Source organism: Protomyctophum bolini (assembly GCF_963924005.1).
Source record: "Protomyctophum bolini genome assembly, chromosome: 8".
NCBI classification, from domain to species: domain Eukaryota; kingdom Metazoa; phylum Chordata; class Actinopteri; order Myctophiformes; family Myctophidae; genus Protomyctophum; species Protomyctophum bolini.
Window position 1 is genome coordinate 8739955 of NC_137869.1, and position 21314 is coordinate 8761268.

The window sequence follows — 21314 nt, forward strand, 5'->3', positions numbered from 1 at the left end:
GCACAAAACGGTTTTGTTTGCTTAATCGATTACTGCAAATGATTACCAGAAAAAGAGCCTTTACGGGAATGCTCTTTAGGTCAGTCAAGAATTAACATGATTATGAAATACCTCAGTGACTGCAATTCAGTTGCAGATAAAACTCTCACTGTAGATTAATTAGCCATATTTAATTACACTAATGTGTGTCTGTTTTATTATTGTAGTATAGTGTGTATTATGAAGTCCTGTATGTTGAAACCTTCCACACCCTCAGCCAATCCAATTCCGCTGACTTCATCATGGTTCCAGTAACTCATATAAGGCAGTGTGTGGTCGTGTGGTCACTTCCACGTTTAATCCCTGCCTTGTGTGGAGGGAATAGAACACACTCACTCGTGCAAATCACAGAGCAATCATTTTCCTTCCGTAAATTCAACCGTTTGGATGTTTTATTGTGCAAAAATGCACGTGATAACGCAAAGCTGTCTCCTTTTCATATGGGCGCATACCCTGAGTGTAGTGACTGCTGGAGGTAAGACCTTATTATCATTTACTTTTACCACATAAAAGCTTTTGTCAACTGTAGAAATATAATCAAATTGGTATAGTGGTACACAATATGATTTTCTCTTTTTATTGTCCAGATTGTAAACGTGAAGACTTTATAAACGGTCCCGATTATGACTCACATTTTGACACAACTGGTCTGGAGCAGTCCTATGGTCCTGGAACACAAGTCAGGGTACCTTGTCATATTGGATTTGTGGGATTCTTCAAATTAAGGTGCTTGCTTGTCGGCTGGACGCATGTAGGTTCTAAATGTGAACGTAAGTTACCATCAATTCTACTATTTTGAAAAAACAATATTATGAAGAATGACTTGCTGCTTTGTCTGTGTCAAATGGAAAATGTGTTAAAACCCATTTTGGGGACGGGAAACCCTATTGGTGTTTTAAGCATTTATAGCGTTATACTTTAGCTATTGAAAAATAGCAGATCTACAAGTTCATACTCGGTGGCGCGCTACGAGCTTGTACTGTAGATCTGCTATTTTTGAAAAATCGTGAAAATGCGGCACAAATCTTTGAAATTGTAACATATATTCTTTCAGAAGACCTTTATTTCGACGGCAGGCCTAAATGTGTTAACAGGGTCAGGTGTGCCAACTACACTACAGCATTGTGTCATCTTGGGTATCCACAATAGGCTATATGAATCTTTATTTTACACACCTCTATGGGTTAAAGATGTGATGATATTACTGGATGTGATGTGAGTATACAACCTGGAACTATTACATTCTAGGTAGCCTACAGTAGTGTACACAGCTGAAATTGAAATTAGTTCAAGCCGATATTGCAAATAGATTAGCTCTGGGCGGTCCATAACGTTATAAGAAGTTCTCCTTCTAATGTTATGGACCAGAGCTACAAATAAATAACAACTTAATAATAATAAGGCCACTACTCCTTTGGAGTATTTCATTGTCAGTACATTTGCATGTGAAATCTGTCCATTAATATACAGCATCACAGAGCAGTTTTGTGGTTGACGTTTTCACCCCTGCTGTCCCTAAACTTTTATCACCTATAGCTTTTCCTGAAATCACTATAGCACACACTTCTAATCTCCACCATCATCCCTTTAAGTAAAATAGGTAATCTGAACAATAATCTGCATATTCAATCACTGGTAAAAAAAAGTTTAGTATATTGTTTTCATGTTTTCTTCTTTACAAACACTGACAAACGTATAAGAGAAAGAAAACCCCACCCTCGGGCAACTGGAACAAAAATGCACTCATGTCGTAACACCAGAAGTAAAAACAATTTTCACAGTTACTGTACATGGATTAAAGCTAAATAGAATCTCACGACTGAAAATGTTTGTAAAATGCAAAGTGTGCTAAAATATGACTCTGGTGGCTCGGATTTGTTGGCAAAGTCCACCCCGGGAGCCAGTTGCACCACCTCACACTAGTTCAAACTTAGCCTAGTTATAGCTTAAATGGCTATGCATTGTATAGGCATAGGCATACTGTAAGTAATGCATAAGCCATTTGAGCTTAAGTTTGAATTTAGTGTGAGGTGGTACAACCTTATATATCGTTGCTGTCGGGAGATAACCACATATAACTCAAGTCTCAATGAGGTTTTTATATATAATTATTCAGTGCTATTGAACACCCTTTACGTCTGTGTTGTTTCGAAAATATTGAACCAATGGAAAAAACGCTTGGGACAAAACCTCTTAACTCCATGGACCCTCAAACTGTCTGCTAAAGCAGCTAACTCCACCATGCAGCTCTCCCCCTGTTGGATAAGGTTTGAAAGGACTGTATTAGCATGGACTAGTTCTGTGTTAGTTGTGAATCATTGGGTCAGAACACACTGGACAGGAGAGTGAAGGGGGTTTATGGTAGTTTACTGTAGAGTCAAGGGGGTAGTTTACTATACAGTAGTTTACGGTATAGTTGTAGGCACAAGCATACAGGCATGGCATGGGAATGTAGTAGCCCCTCTCGGACCCCCCCGGTCAAGCTCTTTTCATCGCTAACCCTTAATTGCCATCAGTTGAAATCCTTATGGAAATTATGGAATACAGACGAACATACCGTTGTCAACGTCTGTGCTGTGGTTTCCTCATGCGGGTCAGAGAATGTCCAAAAGAAGCATAATAGGAGCTGTAGGAGACAATGGAAACAAACACAGATTAAAAATACTTAACGGCTCTTCTGCGCCAAAGGAAAATTCGCAGCCGTTTCCGTTGTCTCCTATAGCTCCCATGCTTTCTTTTGGACATTCTGACCCGCATGAGGAAACCGCAGCACACTACAGACGTTGACAACCGTATGTTCGTCTGTCTCCCATTATATGCTATATAGCTGGGACAGGACCCTATGGGGTAAAGTTATCCAAATGTCAGAAACTTTACGTACCATTGGGTTCTGACTCGCGGGGCTAGGAATGTAGATGGTACAGCACTGAGTGTGAATGACAATGTGTCAATGTGGTTTCTGCAATAAATAATAATAAGAGTACAGAATTACCATATACACTGACTATGCAATATAACAGGATACTAGATCACATTAATATCATCATAAACATTAGTACACAACGCACACCTTTCCATGTAAGCTGCCCAATAAGATCAACCATGCATCAATGACTCCATTAATAAGTCTCTGCAACCCAAATCTGCGCTAAATTGGCTTAATCATCAAAGGGCCGAACGCAGCTGCGGGACGTTGCGCAATGGCGGCGCCCGTGATATACACACACATGGCCAAACAATTCACAGACCTAACGTGCTGAACAAGGTGCTTAAACATATCTAAATAATACACGTCGGTCCTTCCTAAATGCAGTATGCACTCTCTTACATGTTACAGAAACATAGGGAAATATTATAATGAAGTGACGTGCCGATTCTGCCGAAGGCACGCAAGGTATGACATTGAATGAAGGAACCAAGTAATCAATCACTGTCACTCAAACCAGCGGAATAAACATACAGAAACAGCGGTGACTCAAAACAGCATAGAGATGACAGTCGATCAGCAGCCCGCAGCCGCATCACTGAACTAAATAATACACTTACAGTATTCAAAGACCCACACTGGCACTGCAATGCTGCACAATGAAGAAAAGATTAGGAGTTTTGATTGATTGATTGAAATATTTATTAACAGTTTGTAGAATGACAGTACATTTCAAGCACAAACTCAATACAAAGACTGTTAACTGTGAGTGGACGACCCAATTAAGCATTACACTTGTTTACAACAGGGTCCACATTGTTCAATTCATCAAAACATTTAGAGACATACAAAAAGAGACCATAGGAGACGAGTGAACTTGTGAGACTTGCATTCACCGCTAATGACAGCTGCCAGGGACATTGTTGGCACTGGGGGCGTGCTTTGTCATCCATATTCTTTATGCAAAAATAAAATGTGTTCAGATTGCGCTAAACTCATCTCTCTTCGTTTTCAGCCAAAACATGTGGTCACCCTGGCGATTCTGATTTTGCAGAGTTCGAACTTGTGAAGGGAGATGATTTTGTCTTTGGGGCAGAAGTTCAGTACAAGTGCCAAAGAGGGTAGGTTTGATTTATTGAATACTTTGCAAAGAGCACAAGTACAGTCATACACTTGGTCTATAAAGCATAACCCAAAAAGTCCTGACTCCCGAGGACTTAATTGTTTCTATTGATGAGGTTTGAGCTTGCTATGCATCTTTTAGTTACTCATCATTGTATGTGACTTTAACCATGAAGCCCTATTTTATCTTTCTACTTCTGAGATTTACAAGCTCACAACGCATTGCAATACGATGATTTAAAACAAGCACACATAACAAACAAAAAATAGCTGTAGTGCTGTCGCCTCACAGCTAGAAGGTCCTGGTTTCGATTCCCACTGGGGCTTGTTCCCTCCCCTGCGTCATCAGTGCCTTTCTGTGTGGAGCTTGCATGTTCTCCCCGTGTCCCCTAGGGTAGGTACCCTCACAAAAAACATGCAGTAATCCTGGTCTCTAAACTACCTTCCCTGGAGGGGAATGGAACTGCTCGGAATAACGTGTTCCTTCCACGCGCTACGTCCGGCTGGGGAAACTCCCCCTTGTCAGGTGAAAAGAAGCAGCTTGGACTCCTCATGCATAGAAGGAAGCATGAGGTCAGCCCGCTGCCCCCCCCCCCCCCCCCCAAGTTGGCAGAGGAAGTGTAGCGCCCAGGATTACACTAAATAATTGACACTAGGGGAAAAAATGGGTTGCAAAATCGTGGGATAAAAATTATAAATTAAAAAAAGAAAATAAATAGCTGTGTTGTGAGCTTGTAGATCTGCTATTTTTAACATGCTTGAAATTTTTTGAAAATGTTCACAGATGATGACATTTAAAATGTCTTTGTGTTCACTTCCAGTTACCAAATGGTCAGCAGGATCCGTAGTCGCCGATGCGACGCAACGGGGTGGGACGGTGTCGTGCCAGTCTGTCAGCGTAAGAGCTTATTATTATGTATTCATCCATTACATCTAAGAGCTTATCATTATGTATTCATCCATTACATCTCCTTACATTACATCTCATTTCTCATCATGTCATCCATCCAAGGTCAAAGGCAGGGGCCTAAAGGCCTATTCATAGTCTGGATTTTCGGTGGTGAGGTGACCACCGCTCCGGTGGTGAGGTGACCACCACTCCGGTGGTGAGCTGACCACCGGAGCTGAAATAACGTTGAGCGGTGGTGAGTAAAAACAGAGAGAAGGGCTGGAGCGGTGGCGGTGGTTTGCTCTTCACCGTGGCTCGTGACGTCATGTTGTAGTTCGGTGGTCACCCCACCACCGAAAATCCAGACTATGTATGAGCCTTAAGAAACAAACAAATAAAAGATTGCTAGTCTGAAAACCCACCTCTTCAGACTCCATCTTAGCCCGTAGCAACTTGCCTTAAGGCTCATACATAGTCTAGATTTTCGGTGGTGGGGTGACCACCGAACTACAACATGACGTCACGAGCCGCGGTGAAGAGAAAACCACCGCCACCGCTCCAGCCCTTCTCTCTGTTTTTACTCACCACCGCTCAATGTTATTTCAGCTCCGGTGGTCACCTCACCACCGGAGCGGTGGTCACCTCACCACCGAAAATCCAGACTATGAATAGGCCTTTAGTTTACGTATGATTCATGATGACAAATTGTATGTATTTATTTGCCATGTTTTAGTTCTTGCTTAATGTACATCGCTCTGGATTAAGAGCGTCTTCTAAATGCCTCAATTGTAAATTGAACCCGACAGACATGAATTGACAATCCTCCTGATTGATGTGTCCAATGCTAATCTTAACTGCTTATAAACCAGTGGTTTTCAACCCTTTTTGTATCAAGGTCCATTATTTATTGGGCATTTGAGCCACGGACAACCATGATGACATTTAGCCTCCCAGACCCAGAACTTTGAATATTTAATTGTGTAGACTTCTTGTAAATTATGTAATGCAGATGTTTAACATTAATCTTTGAGAGTGTAAAAAGAAACCAAATGGACCTGTACGGGTCCTTTTGGTTTTATTTTACGCTGTCAAGAGTTAAAGATCTATAAGGGTCCATATGGTTACCAACTCTCCATCATTTAGCATGGGGACCACATGGAAAATTGCTGATCTGTAAGCAATTTTATATCTCTCTTTATTTTTGAGAATGTTTGAGAGATTTTTTTGTTGATGTTTTTCCCTTTTCATTTATCCCTGTCCAGCCATTCTTTGCCCAGTGATAGACGTGACAAATGACGTTCAAATATTTGGAGAACGCGATGAGGCAACTTATGGCAATGTACTTCGGTTTAGTTGCAAGTCACGAGATTTGGTTCTGAGTGGAGTAGCAGAGATCGAATGTGATGAAAATGGAGATTGGAGTGACCCAGCTCCGACATGCATTGGTACTGTAGTAGGCTATAATTATTTAGGCTATAGTAATTAAATTCTTCCTTAATTTCCTCTCTTCCTCAACCCAGCCAAGACTGGCCATAACATCCTTCCTTTTAAATAACACTCAACTTCTGTCATACAATTGCACACATTGGCTTTCTACTATAACTATATTTACTGTAAACAATACAGTACATTTGCATTTACTTAAGAAAGTTGCCATAATTAAAATACCTGTCATTTACATCTGAATATAGGCCTATACTACACACTATATTTGCAATGAAAAAATCAATACCTCATATTATCATACTGTGGATTGATATTTTGTTTGTGTTCGTCAACAGAGGTCAAATGTACACCACCACCGATTGATAATGGAAGAGTACTTGGCAATATTGCAGAGTATAATAAAGATGAGACCCTGAGGTTTGAGTGCCACACAAAGTTCAGACGTTCTCATCACTTACCTTCAAAATGTACACGAGTAGGTATGAGAGCGGACTGGATTCCTACACCATTGTGTGACCGTGAGTATCTTATTGAAAATGAGTAGATTAGTGAGTACATCTTTCAATTACACCTTGTTAAAGGTATATTCGTGAGTTCACTTAATTCAAATATCACTTATTTTTTCGTTTTGTTGTGATAATCCTCTCTACTATAGAGTGTGCTGACCATATAAGGAGTTCCTCCCTGTCCCCAGTTAACCCCTGGGGGTCAAAAAACCTTAGGTTTCGTTTTTGGCTCTCTATCCTGATTGGATGAAAGGCTTTGCCACCTAGCCAAAAACGAAACCTACGGTTTTTTGAGTGAAATCACTGAAAATACCTTTAAATTGTTGAAGTATGACAAACAATAATTCATGCTGCTCCCATTTATTGTAACAAAATACAGCCTAAATGTAACCCGTTTGAATTCCCAACCATTTCAGCTGTGACATGTACACTGTCACTGACTAAAATCCCAGGAACAGGTTATGAACCCGACGATGGCAGGAGTCTATTCTCACCTGATGATACAGTAACAGTAATATGTGACAGTCGTTACTTTATTGGTAGCCACAGTGAAAACACTAAAGTGATCACCTGCCTACTTAATGGAGAATGGGAAATATCACCTGTATGTGAAGGTACAGTACTGAATATTATCCCCTGTATGTGAAGGTACAGTACTGAATGACTATGTGCTACACAAGGAGCAAAGTGATATGCTGTTGTTTTATTTTCTATCTATCAGGTTTTGATTACTATTATTGTCTCCACCAGGCCGAAGGCATGGGGAGAGAGTATGTTTTGCGCGTGTGTATGTGTGTGTGTGTGTGTGTGTGTGTGTGTGTCCGTCTGTTACCAGCTAATCTCCGGCACCTTACACACTATCTCTATAGTCATGTGTTCAGATCTGTCCGATATTTCATATTCCATCCTAATTGGCTAACATTGGCTTTCAAAGTTTGCAGGATTGGCTCGTTTTGAACAAAAAGCCTCAAATCATGAACTCAGCGTATCTCACCCTCTTCACATTGGCCTGTTATAGCGCCACCAGGAGGCCACAACCTGGTGACCTGCCCTGGTGGAGACATGTGCCCTGAGGGGCACTTTATCTAGTTATAATCTCGGTTTACTCCAAACTATTCCCACTAACATGTCATTCTCTTTCTCATTCAGAAATAACATGTAACGATCCGCTTCTTCAAACTGGCGTGGATTGGACTAATGATTGGTATGGACGAAAGAGGAAGCTGGACAACACTGTAACTTATAGATGTAGCACAGGCTACAAAGCCACGGATGTCAGAAAGACTGCCAAGTGCACAAGGGATGGGTGGACACCAAAACCACTGTGTGAAGGTAAGGGATGGGTGGACACCAAAACCACTGTGTGAAGGTAAGGGATGGGTGGACACCAAAACCACTGTGTGAAGGTAAGGGATGGGTGGACACTAAAACCACTGTGTGAAGGTAAGGGATGGGTGGACACCAAAACCACTGTGTGAAGGTATTGTGATGGTGACACAATCTGTGTGTGAGCTGCCATACGAATATCCAGTATGACAAACAAGTATGACAAAAGTATGACAAAAGTATGACAAACAATAATTCATGCTGCTCCCATTTATTGTAACAAACTACAGCCTAAATGTAATGCGTTTGAATTCCCAACCATTTCAGCTGTGACATGTAGACTGTCACTAAAACGATATTTCATATTCCATCCTAATTGGCTAACATTGGCTCTCAAAGTTTGCAGGATTGGCCCGTTTTGAACAAAAAGCCTCAAATCATGAACTCAGCGTATATATATATATCTCACCCTCTTCACATTGGCCTGTTATAGCGCCACCAGGAGGCCACAACCTGACCTGCCCTGGTGGAGACCTGTGCCCCGAGGGGCACTTTATCTAGTTATAATCTCGGTTTACTCCAAACTATTCCCACTAACATGTCATTCTCTTTCTCATTCAGAAATAACATGTAACGATCCGCTTCTTGAAACTGGCGTGGATTGGACTAATGATCGGTATGGACGAAAGAGGAAGCTGGACAACACTGTAACTTATAGATGTAGCACAGGCTACAAAGCCACGGATGTCAGAAAGACTGCCAAGTGCACAAGGGATGGGTGGACACCAAAACCACTGTGTGAAGGTAAGGGATGGGTGGACACCAAAACCACTGTGTGAAGGTAAGGGATGGGTGGACACCAAAACCACGGTGTGAAGGTAAGGGATGGGTGGACATCAAAACCACTGTGTGAAGGTATTGTGATGGTGACACAATCTGTGTGTGAGCTGCCATACGAATATCCAGTTAGTGTGCAGACATCTTCTTGATATCTTCTTGATACCATTTATTTTCCTATATACAGCAATTAAATGTCAGAAACCTGATATTCCAAATGCTGAGATTGCTGAAAACATTATTTTAGCATGCTTCGACACAAATCTGATGCAATGTAACTAAGCCTCAAAACAGGCGCACCGGTTATGGGCACTGATGACACGGAGGAGGGAACACGCCGCCCAGCGCCCACAGCATCCCCAGCGGGAATCGAACCCAGGATTCCCGCTGGGTGTCACAACGCTGTGTGTATGCATGCCGGGATATAGAAGATTTACAGTATAGTTATGTCTTGGCCACAAGATGAAAGACGGGTTGGCATGAAGATCCTGATCTAAAAACAAAGATCCTCTATTGAGCAGACCATGTCATGTCAGAGTGTCATGTCTATATCGTGTGCCAAACATAATGTGTGCCATACATAATTAAACTGCAAGGATGAAACGAGCTGACTTGAAGTGGTTCAGTTAGATCAGTTAGTCTTGTATAGTCATGTCTTATAATGGATAGGCAGCGGCTAGCTTACATTCTATGTGGTCACTGGAGTCCAGTTGCAAACTCCAAAACAACGCTCATAGAGTGATTGCATGTATCCAGCCCCGGTGATAAGTGTAACCTTTCCAAAATATAACCATAGCATAATTAAGAAAATAAACTTTTTAAACACTTCGAGGCTAAGTGGTCTTATATATACACGAAAGTTGAACGAACACAGGGACGCTCTGACAGGCGCGTTTTTCCCTCAAACACACTTCTGTCAACTATCCAGACTGCCATTCGTGCCGTTCAGAGTTACAGACCCATAAGGGTCCATTTGGTTCCTAACTATCATTTAGCTAACTGTCTGTTTGTGCATTGAAGCTAAGAGCTGCCCCAGGCCCAGACTGGCTGCAGGTGGTGACATTAATATCCAAGGTCTGCCAGACAACTATGGTCCCATACCTCCTGGCCACAATCTAACATTCAGCTGTCCCAGCCGTGGGAAGAAACTGAGTGGAATATCAGAGGCAGTGCTACTGCTGACATGTGGTGAGGATGAAAAGTGGAACCATCCCATTCCTTCTTCTTGTGAAGGTACAGTATAGTCTTTTGATCAATAATTGCCAAATGTACGTTAACCCATTCTGACCTGAGATCAGATTCTAAAAATGTCTTCTACATCCTGACAGTTCACCCATTCTGACCTGAGATCAGATTCTAAAAACAGTTTTCTGAAAAAGCTATGTTTCTACGTCAGTCGTTCTTCGATTTTTCAAAAATAGCAGACCTACAACAACAGGCCATTTGTCATAATATCTTTGGTCCCAAACAAGATCTCTCAAAATGTACGATCTCAGATGTTGGGAGAAGCACAACTTTTAGGCTGGGGCTCCCTGTGTTGTTGATAAGTGTGGCTGGACCGTGACCACGTTTGTGTTTAGAGGTTTTAAGTCACGCACGCACGCACACACAAACTCAAATATGCAACTCACCAGATTCTCAATACCATGTGACAATAAAGTGACTGGGACAAGCATTTCCCCCCATAATTACAATGTTTTATTCAAGAATAATTATATAACAGATCTATTATATAAAATAAATGATGAAATTTACCTCTGACTATTGAACACAACCCATGTGGAAAGCATAGTCACTATGGAACAGGGTCTAAAGTTTGACAAACAAACTCAACAATCTCAAGAAGGGCAAATATGCATGGTCTGCTATGGCTTGTTTCCATTGGGGTCCTTTGTACTAAATTCATAAAATAATTTAATGACAGACAAATATACAATATAAAAAAGATAAAAAGATAAACATAAACGAGTAAAAACGAAGTGAGAGGAGCAAGTCTATCTCTACAGTAGCCTAGGAGGAACATTTCCTGAATAACTGACAATACATTGAAATGTCAATGCCAGAAATGTCTGTCTGTCTGTCTGCCTGTCTGTCTGTCTGTCTGTCTGTCTGTCTGTCTGTCTGTCTGTCTGTCCATAGTCCTTGTGATTTATCCACGTTTCCTAGACATGCTGAGAGTGTAGCCCTATTTGTATAGCTTTTTCCATATTTCTTTGTGCTACTGTATGTCTTAGATGTGACCTGCCCCCCACCGCCTGCAGATCTGCAAGCAAACTGGCAGCAAAATGACCCTATACAATTTGGCCACACTCTAACATTCCGCTGTATCGATACTCTGAAACGACTGAATGGCAAATCAGAGCTGACATGTGGAGAAAATGGACAGTGGAACGATGCATTTCCTTCTTGTGGAGGTAGATATATACTCTATAGATATGATCACGGTTCATATACTGTAAATATCGTTTTTAATGATGACCATTTCCTCCAAAAACAGTTCCTTGTGTAGTTCCAGAACTGCCTGCCAATGTGCAAATAACAAACCAACACCAACCCTCACCAGGGAACGGCGACATGTTACAGTTCCAGTGCACTGGTAGACTTTATCTTCAAGGGAGTCGACAGATCCAATGTCTAGCAACTGGAACTTGGAGTGATAAAGTTCCAATTTGTTCAAGTAAAAATCCTTTCCTTTGAGTTCGCTTAACCACATCTATGTTTTTACACCTGTTAAATAACTTTTGATGTAGCTCTCATGATACAACAGGCAATAGAAAACAAAATGGAACTCATTCCCAATATTGTTTATGTCACAATAGGTGCAAATCCATATATTCTGTAACTCCTCTATACCTCCCAGTGTCAAGGTGCAGGGCCAAGATCCCAGAACGAAGGGGCACAAACATATACTTTTCACTAGCATAACAGCTTTTTATCATAACAAATGTTCTCAGCTTTGGTTTGGTCCTCCTGTGACCATGCATTTGTTCTGATATAAACTATAAAATGTGTCTTTAACCATAGAGATGTTTACCATACTGTGTGTTATTTAGAACTGTCACGTAACCCAGTTCTTAAGTGTGTCCTCTACTGCACTTGCCATGCACCTTTTATCGATACATCCCAGTTGAAAATCTTCCTAGCAACTCTATTATCTGGCATTCTGATTAGTCGATTCCATAAGGCTACCATGCCATGTCTCCTGTAATTGCCAATACAGGTGCGAATTTATGCACTCCCAGGGAATACCGTATGGCCCTATTCTAGGCCATTTGTCCTTTCATTTATGTTCGAGTGTGTGTTCAAACTAGGGAGAACTTTACCAAAAACAGGTGTATATGCTGTGGAATTTCTTGTTTCACAAAACCCAATAACAGTCAAAAGTATGTTTGTTTTGAACATTACGTTCTCATACTGTAGAATCCAACAGCTGTGGAGCACCACTAATTCCTGAAAACGCAGAACTCAGAGACAGACGTGAATCTGAGTATAGCGACGGTGAGGAGGTCCATTATGTCTGCCCGAGCCTCTACAGAGTGGATGGATATCACACCTGCCAGAGTGGTCAATGGACTGGACATGCGGCGTGCCTCAGTAAGTCACAATTCTTAAAAAGAAAAATAATAAAATTAAATCTGTTATTACATTTTTGTATAATCAGAAAGAAAATAAATCACAAAATCACAAAATTTGCTGGGTGAGCAACTCAATGCAAGTGGATGGGAGGAGAAATCTGGTGATGTCTCTAGTAAGATGCCTAAGGGCGAGGTCGCGTGCACGCATCCACCTCGTTGACGACAGACTGCATAGTCACTATGGAACAGGGTCTAAAGTTTGACAAACAAACTCAACAATCTCAAGAAGGGCTCTACAGTAGCCTAGGAGGAACATTTCCTGAATAACTGACAATACATTGAAATGTCAATCCCAGAAATGTCTGTCTGTCTGTCTGTCTGTCCATAGTCCTTGTGATTTATCCACGTTTCCTAGACATGCTGAGAGTGTACCCCTATTTGTATAGCTGGTTAACCGTCTTTCCATATTTCTTTGTGCTACTGTATGTCTTAGGTGTGACCTGCCCCCCACCGCCTGCAGATCTGCAAGCAAACTGGCAGCAAAATGACCCTATACAATTTGGCCACACTCTAACATTCCGCTGTATCGATACTCTGAAACGACTGAATGGCAAATCAGAGCTGACATGTGGAGAAAATGGACAGTGGAACGATGCATTTCCTTCTTGTGAAGGTAGATATATACTCTATAGATATGATCACTGTTCATATACTGTAAATATCGTTTTTAATGATGACCATTTCCTCCAAAAACAGTTCCTTGTAAAGTTCCAGAACTGCCTGCCAATGTGCAAATAACAAACCAACACCAACCCTCACCAGGGAACGGCGACATGTTACAGTTCCAGTGCACTGGTAGACTTTATCTTCAAGGGAGTCGACAGATCCAATGTCTAGCAACTGGAACTTGGAGTGATAAAGTTCCAATTTGTTCAAGTAAAAATCCTTTCCTTTGAGTTGTTCGTGAGTTTGTTGTTAAATAACTTTTGATGTAGCTCTCATGATACAACAGGCAATAGAAAACTAAATGGAACTCATTCTCAATCAATATTGTTTATATCACAATAGGTGCAAATCCATATATTCTGTAACTCCTCTATACCTACCAGTGTCAGTGGCAGGGCCAAGATCCCAGAACGAAGGGGCACAAATATATACTTTTCACTAGCATAACAGCTTTTTATCATAACAAATGTTCTCAGCTTTGGTTTGGTCCTCCTGTGACCGTGCATTTGTTCTGATATAAACTATAAAATGTGTCTTTAACCATAGAGATGTTTACCATACTGTGTGTTATTTAGAACTGTCACGTAACCCAGTTCTTAAGTGTGTCCTCTACTGCACTTGCCATGCACCTTTTATCGATACATCCCAGTTGAAAATCTTCCTAGCAACTCTATTATCTGGCATTCTGATTAGTCGATTCCATAAGGCTACCATGCCATGTCTCCTGTAATTGCCAATACAGGTGCGAATTTATGCACTCCCAGGGAATACCGTATGGCCCTATTCTAGGCCATTTGTCCTTTCATTTATGTTCGAGTGTGTGTGTGTGTGTGTGTGTGTGTGTGTGTGTGTGTGTGTGTGTGTGTGCTCAAACTAGGGAGAACTTTACCAAAAACAGGTGTATATGCTGTGGAATTTCTTGTTTCACAAAACCCAATAACAGTCAAAAGTATGTTTGTTTTGAACATTACGTTCTCATACTGTAGAATCCAACAGCTGTGGAGCACCACTAGTTCCTGAAAACGCAGAACTCAGAGACAGACGTAAATCTGAGTATAGCGACGGTGAGGAGGTCCATTATGTCTGCCCGAGCCTCTACAGAGTGGATGGATATCACACCTGCCAGAGTGGTCAATGGACTGGACATGCGGCGTGCCTCAGTAAGTCACTATTCTTAAAAAGAAAAATAATAAAATGAAATCTGTTATTACATTTTTGTATAATCAGAAAGAAAAAAAAATCACAAAATCACAAAATTTGCTGGGTGAGCAACTCAATGCAAGTGGATGGGAGGAGAAATCTGGTGACGTCTCTAGTAAGATGCCTAAGGGCGAGGTCGCGTGCACACATCCACCTCGTTGACGACAGACTGCATAGTCACTATGGAACAGGGTCTAAAGTTTGACAAACAAACTCAACAATCTCAAGAAGGGCTCTACAGTAGCCTAGGAGGAACATTTCCTGAATAACTGACAATACATTGAAATGTCAATGCCAGAAATGTCTGTCTGTCCATAGTCCTTGTGATTTATCCACGTTTCCTAGACATGCTGAGAGTGTACCCCTATTTGTATAGCTGGTTAACCGTCTTTCCATATTTCTTTGTGCTACTGTATGTCTTAGATGTGACCTGCCCCCCACCGCCTGCAGATCTGCCAGCAAACTGGCAGCAAAATGACCCTATACAATTTGGCCACACTCTAACATTCCGCTGTATCGATACTCTGAAACGACTGAATGGCAAATCAGAGCTGACATGTGGAGAAAATGGACAGTGGAACGATGCATTTCCTTCTTGTGAAGGTAGATATATACTCTATAGATATGATCACGGTTCATATACTGTAAATATCGTTTTTAATGATGACCATTTCCTCCAAAAACAGTTCCTTGTGTAGTTCCAGAACTGCCTGCCAATGTGAAAATAACAAACCAACACCAACCCTCACCAGGGACAGGCGACATGTTACAGTTCCGGTGCACTGGTAGACTTTATCTTCAAGGGAGTCGACAGATCCAATGTCTAGCAACTGGAACTTGGAGTGATAAAGTTCCAATTTGTTCAAGTAAAAATCCTTTCCTTTGAGTTCGCTTAACCACATCAGATCTATGTTTTTACACCTGTTAAATAACTTTTTATGTAGCTCTCATGATACAACAGGCAATAGAAAACTAAATGGAACTCATTCTCAATCAATATTGTTTATATCACAATAGGTGCAAATCCATATATTCTGTAACTCCTCTATACCTACCAGTGTCAGTGGCAGGGCCAAGATCCCAGAACGAAGGGGCACAAACATATACTTTTCACTAGCATAACAGCTTTTTATCATAACAAATGTTCTCAGCTTTGGTTTGGTCCTCCTGTGACCATGCATTTGTTCTGATATAAACTATAAAATGTGTCTTTAACCATAGAGATGTTTACCATACTGTGTGTTATTTAGAACTGTCACGTAACCCAGTTCTTAAGTGTGTCCTCTACTGCACTTGCCATGCACCTTTTATCGATACATCCCAGTTGAAAATCTTCCTAGCAACTCTATTATCTGGCATTCTGATTAGTCGATTCCATAAGGCTACCATGCCATGTCTCCTGTAATTGCCAATACAGGTGTGAATGTATGCACTCCCAGGGAATACCGTATGGCCCTATAGGCCATTTGTCCTTTCATTTATGTTCGAGTGTGTGTGTGTGTGTGTGTGTGTGTGTGTGTGTGTGTGTGTGTGTGTGCGCTCAAACTAGGGAGAACTTTACCAAAAACAGGTGTATATGCTGTGGAATTTCTTGTTTCACAAAACCCAATAACAGTCAAAAGTATGTTTGTTTTGAACATTACGTTCTCATACTGTAGAATCCAACAGCTGTGGAGCACCACTAATTCCTGAAAACGCAGAACTCAGAGACAGACGTAAATCTGAGTATAGCGACGGTGAGGAGGTCCATTATGTCTGCCCGAGCCTCTACAGAGTGGATGGATATCACACCTGCCAGAGTGGTCAATGGACTGGACATGCGGCGTGCCTCAGTAAGTCACTATTCTTAAAAAGAAAAATAATAAAATTAAATCTGTTATTACATTTTTGTATAATCAGAAAGAATAAAAAATCACAAAATCACAAAATTTGCTGGGTGAGCAACTCAATGCAAGTGGATGGGAGGAGTCTCTATTATGTACCAGTAAGATGCCTAAGGGCGAGGTCGCGTGCACACATCCACCTCGTTGACGACAGACTGCATAGTCACTATGGAACAGGGTCTAAAGTTTGACAAACAAATTCAAAAATCTCAAGAAGGGCTCTACAGTAGCCTAGGAGGAACATTTCCTGAATAACTGACAATACATTGAAATGTCAATGCCAGAAATGTCTGTCTGTCTGTCTGTCTGTCCATAGTCCTTGTGATTTATCCACGTTTCCTAGACATGCTGAGAGTATACCCCTATTTGTATAGCTGGTTAACCGTCTTTCCATATTTATTTGTGCTACTGTATGTCTTAGATGTGACCTGCCCCCCACCGCCTGCAGATCTGCCAGCAAACTGGCAGCAAAATGACCCTATACAATTTGGCCACACTCTAACATTCCGCTGTATCGATACTCTGAAACGACTGAATGGCAAATCAGAGCTGACATGTGGAGAAAATGGACAGTGGAACGATGCATTTCCTTCTTGTGAAGGTAGATATATACTCTATAGATATGATCACTGTTCATATACTGTAAATATCGTTTTTAATGATGACCATTTCCTCCAAAAACAGTTCCTTGTGTAGTTCCAGAACTGCCTGCCAATGTGCAAATAACAAACCAACACCAACCCTCACCAGGGACAGGCGACATGTTACAGTTCCGGTGCACTGGTAGACTTTATCTTCAAGGGAGTCTACTGATCCAATGTCTAGCAACTGGAACTTGGAGTGATAAAGTTCCAATTTGTTCAAGTAAAAATCCTTTCCTTTGAGTTCGCTTAACCACATCAGATCTATGTTTTTACACCTGTTAAATAACTTTTGATGTAGCTCTCATGATACAACAGGCAATAGAAAACAAAATGGAACTCATTCCCAATATTGTTTATGTCACAATAGGTGCAAATCCATATATTCTGTAACTCCTCTATACCTCCCAGTGTCAAGGTGCAGGGCCAAGATCCCAGAACGAAGGGGCACAAACATATACTTTTCACTAGCATAACAGCTTTTTATCATAACAAATGTTCTCAGCTTTGGTTTGGTCCTCCTGTGACCATGCATTTGTTCTGATATAAACTATAAAATGTGTCTTTAACCATAGAGATGTTTACCATACTGTGTGTTATTTAGAACTGTCACGTAACCCAGTTCTTAAGTGTGTCCTCTACTGCACTTGCCATGCACCTTTTATCGATACATCCCAGTTGAAAATCTTCCTAGCAACTCTATTATCTGGCATTCTGATCAGTCGATTCCATAAGGCTACCATGCCATGTCTCCTGTAATTGCCAATACAGGTGCGAATGTATGCACTCCCAGGGAATACCGTATGGCCCTATTCTAGGCCATTTGTCCTTTCATTTATGTTCGAGTGTGTGTGTGTGTGTGTGTGTGTGCGTGTGTGTGTGTGTGTGTGTGTGTGTGTGTGCTCAAACTAGGGAGAACTTTACCAAAAACAGGTGTATATGCTGTGGAATTTCTTGTTTCACAAAACCCAATAACAGTCAAAAGTATGTTTGTTTTGAACATTACGTTCTCATACTGTAGAATCCAACAGCTGTGGAGCACCACTAATTCCTGAAGACGCAGAACTCAGAGACAGACGTGAATCTGAGTATAGCGACGGTGAGGAGGTCCATTATGTCTGCCCGAGCCTCTACAGAGTGGATGGATATCACACCTGCCAGAGTGGTCAATGGACTGGACATGCGGCGTGCCTCAGTAAGTCACTATTCTTAAAAAGAAAAATAATAAAATGAAATCTGTTATTACATTTTTGTATAATCAGAAAGAAAAAATCACAAAATTTACTGGGTGAGCAACTCAATGCAAGTGGATGGGAGGAGAAATCTGGTGACGTCTCTATTATGTACCAGTAAGATGCCTAAGGGCGAGGGCGAGGTCGCGTGCACACATCCACCTCGTTGACGACAGACTGCATAGTCACTATGGAACAGGGTCTAAAGTTTGACAAACAAACTCAACAATCTCAAGAAGGGCTCTACAGTAGCCTAGGAGGAACATTTCCTGAATAACTGACAATACATTGAAATGTCAATGCCATTGGGACATTCTCTTGAGTGTACAGGGTTTGATGAGGGCCCAGATAGGGCTGGGCCTTAATTTTCGGGCCTGTTGAGAACTCTACTTTTCGCCGGCTGCCGGGCTGCGGCTGCACTAATAACTTTAGTGCCCGTCTAGAGTTTGAATGGACAGGTATCAGTCAAAAGGGAGACATCGAAGAGGAAGGATGGATGGGGAAGGATCAACATATGGAATGTCAGAACAGATTCTGACATATATCCATATATGGAGATCTAAGGGTTTGAGGTCAGATGTAGAGTTGCTGGTCAATATTGATGACATCAGGGATCTCCATATATGGGCTTGTCGCACTTACTATGACATCAGGGATCTACATCACTGATAATGTCACAAGACCATATAATGGGGGCATTCCCATGTATGGGGATAATGAGTGACTGACGGAAAAGAAACGATTTATGTGATTTTCAAACAGCTCATCATGCATTAATGTCCTCCGTCTTGTCTTCAATCCATTACAGAACCCTGCACTGTGACTGAAGAAGATCTGAACCAGTACAATATTAAATTCCGTCGTTCTGGTCAAGATAAATTCTATGCAGAACATAATGATTTCCTTACATTTGTTTGTAAAGACGGCTATAGGTCCGGCGCTAACATTGTTATGCGCCAGGAGTGTATTAATGGTGAGATGACACTGCCTTCTTGTTCTCCTATAGTGTAGTCTGTGTAGACTGAACAAATAAGCAAAAACCTCATACTGTATGGTCCAAAACTGTTACTTTTCAGGATTCAAAAGCAGCAGATCTACAAGCTCAAAGTGTGCAGCGTTTCGAGCTTGCGGATCTGCTATGTTTGATGCTTTCGTGTGACGCTGTAGTATGATCAAGAATGGCGTTAATTTACGAAAAAGCACATGGAGATAAGAGGTTTTCTGCCCGACAAAAATGATTAGTGCAAATTTGACAAATTGTGTTGTAACCGTTATACACTGATTTCCTAGAGTGCACTCACTTCCTTAATAAAATATGGTCTCTTATTCTCAACTCTGTCTTTTTGTCTTTGTCCAAAATGAAAGGAAAATACCAAAATGTACTGGTTTTAAAAGCCATGCAATATTCTGCACAAGAATCACAATTCCCCGTATTGGAATACTAACTTTTTGATCTTGCTCGACATTTCTTATAGTAAATAAGTTAATAAGTTAATTTAAGTTACAGTACACCCATGCATTAAGAACAAGGGCAAATAAAGCATGCGATCAAACACTGACTTACTGTTAGAGACACACACACACACACACACACACACACACACACACAGGAAGGAAGGCTAACTACAGTATGCCATCTCAACTCAACTGTCTGATTATGAGCAGAAAAACTCACATTTTCCCAATGTTTCCTGGGGGCCTTTAGCACTAGCACACAGGGTCTATGAACTACAGTAGTGCAAAAATAGTTCTGCCGGTTGAAAAGCCATGCCGGTATCCGGAATGTTCACCCAAAAAAACACGCTCTGCCTCTTTTTCCCCCCCCGGTTCTTGTATTCTTTATTTTGTTTTGAGAATAAGGTTAGAAATAAGTTTAGATTTAGTTTTACTGGGGTTAAGTATAGGAATAGGTTCAATTAGGGTTATTTAACAGCCAGGGACAAAGAGGATCAAGTTGAAAAAACATTAAACCGTTGGGTTTCATGTTTTTAGCAAAGGCTAATTTGCAACCCCAGTCCCTGGTTAGGCCTCTGTATACAAATTTGAACTACCTATACTAAAAACAATAGTTAAAAAAAAATATATATATATATATATATATATATATATACACACACACACACACACACACACTATACTAATAATATTTTACAACAAACTTACAATACCCATTAAATTGACCTATAAAGCAAAAGTAAACAATCACTGAGGTAACCAGTCAGACGCTATACATGTGAGCAGTTTATTTGATTTCAACCATAGTTTGAGTCCTCTGTATGCTTTACCCGCTTTTAAAAAAAAAAAAAACTATCCAAGATAATTTAGGAATAAGGTTAGGTTTAACCTTTTAAGCATAATTTACCTATCCCATTAGATTAGTTCAGGAATACCATAGGCTGAGCAGTTCCACCGCCTGGGGCGAGTTGGTTAAAGGGCAACTTCGTTGGTATTCAACAAGCCCTACTGGCTGAGTTAATCTGACCAACTGATAACTCAGCTTTCATGCCCAAGTATCTCTGTATCGATACTGATGATGATATTGTGGTGTCTATTGGTGCTGTCACAAAATATTCATTCACAAATAAAATAAAAAGCCTAGTGGCGGCTGGCAGTGATTTTGGGTGGGGGTGTGGGGCATCCATTACATTACACTATATGCTATACTAGTTCAACCTGCAGCAATAGCATCATATTCCATATATCAAAGTACAGCAATGACACTACTACAGGCCTATACTTTGTTATAGCAAGTGCTCCACAACAAAATAAGTGCATTCCCACAACAAACACTCCACTGAACATTGTTTGTATTTGTATGTAGATAACTGCTCTTATACTGTCAATAACAGTACGCATGCACGCACGCTCACACGCACACGCACACGCACACACACACACACACACGCCGAGACGAAAAACACACTCACTCACACACGCGCAACTGGCGCAAACGGCACGGACCAAAA

At 41.1% G+C, this 21314-nt stretch overlaps 1 protein-coding gene across 8 annotated transcripts; it reads left to right on the forward strand.

Annotated features, from left to right (window-relative positions):
* Positions 1-363: 363 nt before the first annotated feature.
* LOC308319733 (complement factor H-like) lies at positions 364-19668 on the forward strand. Of its 8 annotated transcripts, XM_080769903.1 has the most exons (23): positions 364-514; positions 627-809; positions 3981-4086; positions 4909-4985; positions 6239-6421; positions 6758-6940; positions 7345-7542; positions 8078-8260; positions 8876-9058; positions 10112-10324; positions 11326-11505; positions 11589-11768; positions 12512-12685; positions 13160-13339; positions 13423-13602; positions 14379-14552; positions 15016-15195; positions 15279-15458; positions 16251-16424; positions 16897-17076; positions 17160-17339; positions 18138-18311; positions 19157-19668. In XM_080769903.1, the coding sequence occupies exons 1-23, from the start codon at positions 427-429 to the stop codon at positions 19357-19359; spliced, it is 3936 nt and encodes a 1311-aa protein (XP_080626029.1). In that variant the 5' UTR covers positions 364-426; the 3' UTR covers positions 19360-19668. The 8 variants fall into 8 exon arrangements, with proteins under 8 accessions (XP_080626029.1, XP_080626030.1, XP_080626032.1 ...); XM_080769904.1 differs by lacking the exon at positions 17160-17339; XM_080769906.1 differs by lacking the exon at positions 15279-15458.
* The last annotated feature ends 1646 nt before the right edge of the window (positions 19669-21314 follow it).

Bases quoted from the DNA above. Each gene is read 5' to 3' on its own strand.
- LOC308319733 (XM_080769903.1), top strand. From the start codon at position 427: ATGTTTTATTGTGCAAAAATGCACGTGATAACGCAAAGCTGTCTCCTT. The intron at 13,603-14,378 runs GTAAAAATCCTT...CTCATACTGTAG, and splicing joins TAAAGTTCCAATTTGTTCAA to AATCCAACAGCTGTGGAGCA. The intron at 17,077-17,159 runs GTAGATATATAC...CTCCAAAAACAG, and splicing joins TGCATTTCCTTCTTGTGAAG to TTCCTTGTGTAGTTCCAGAA.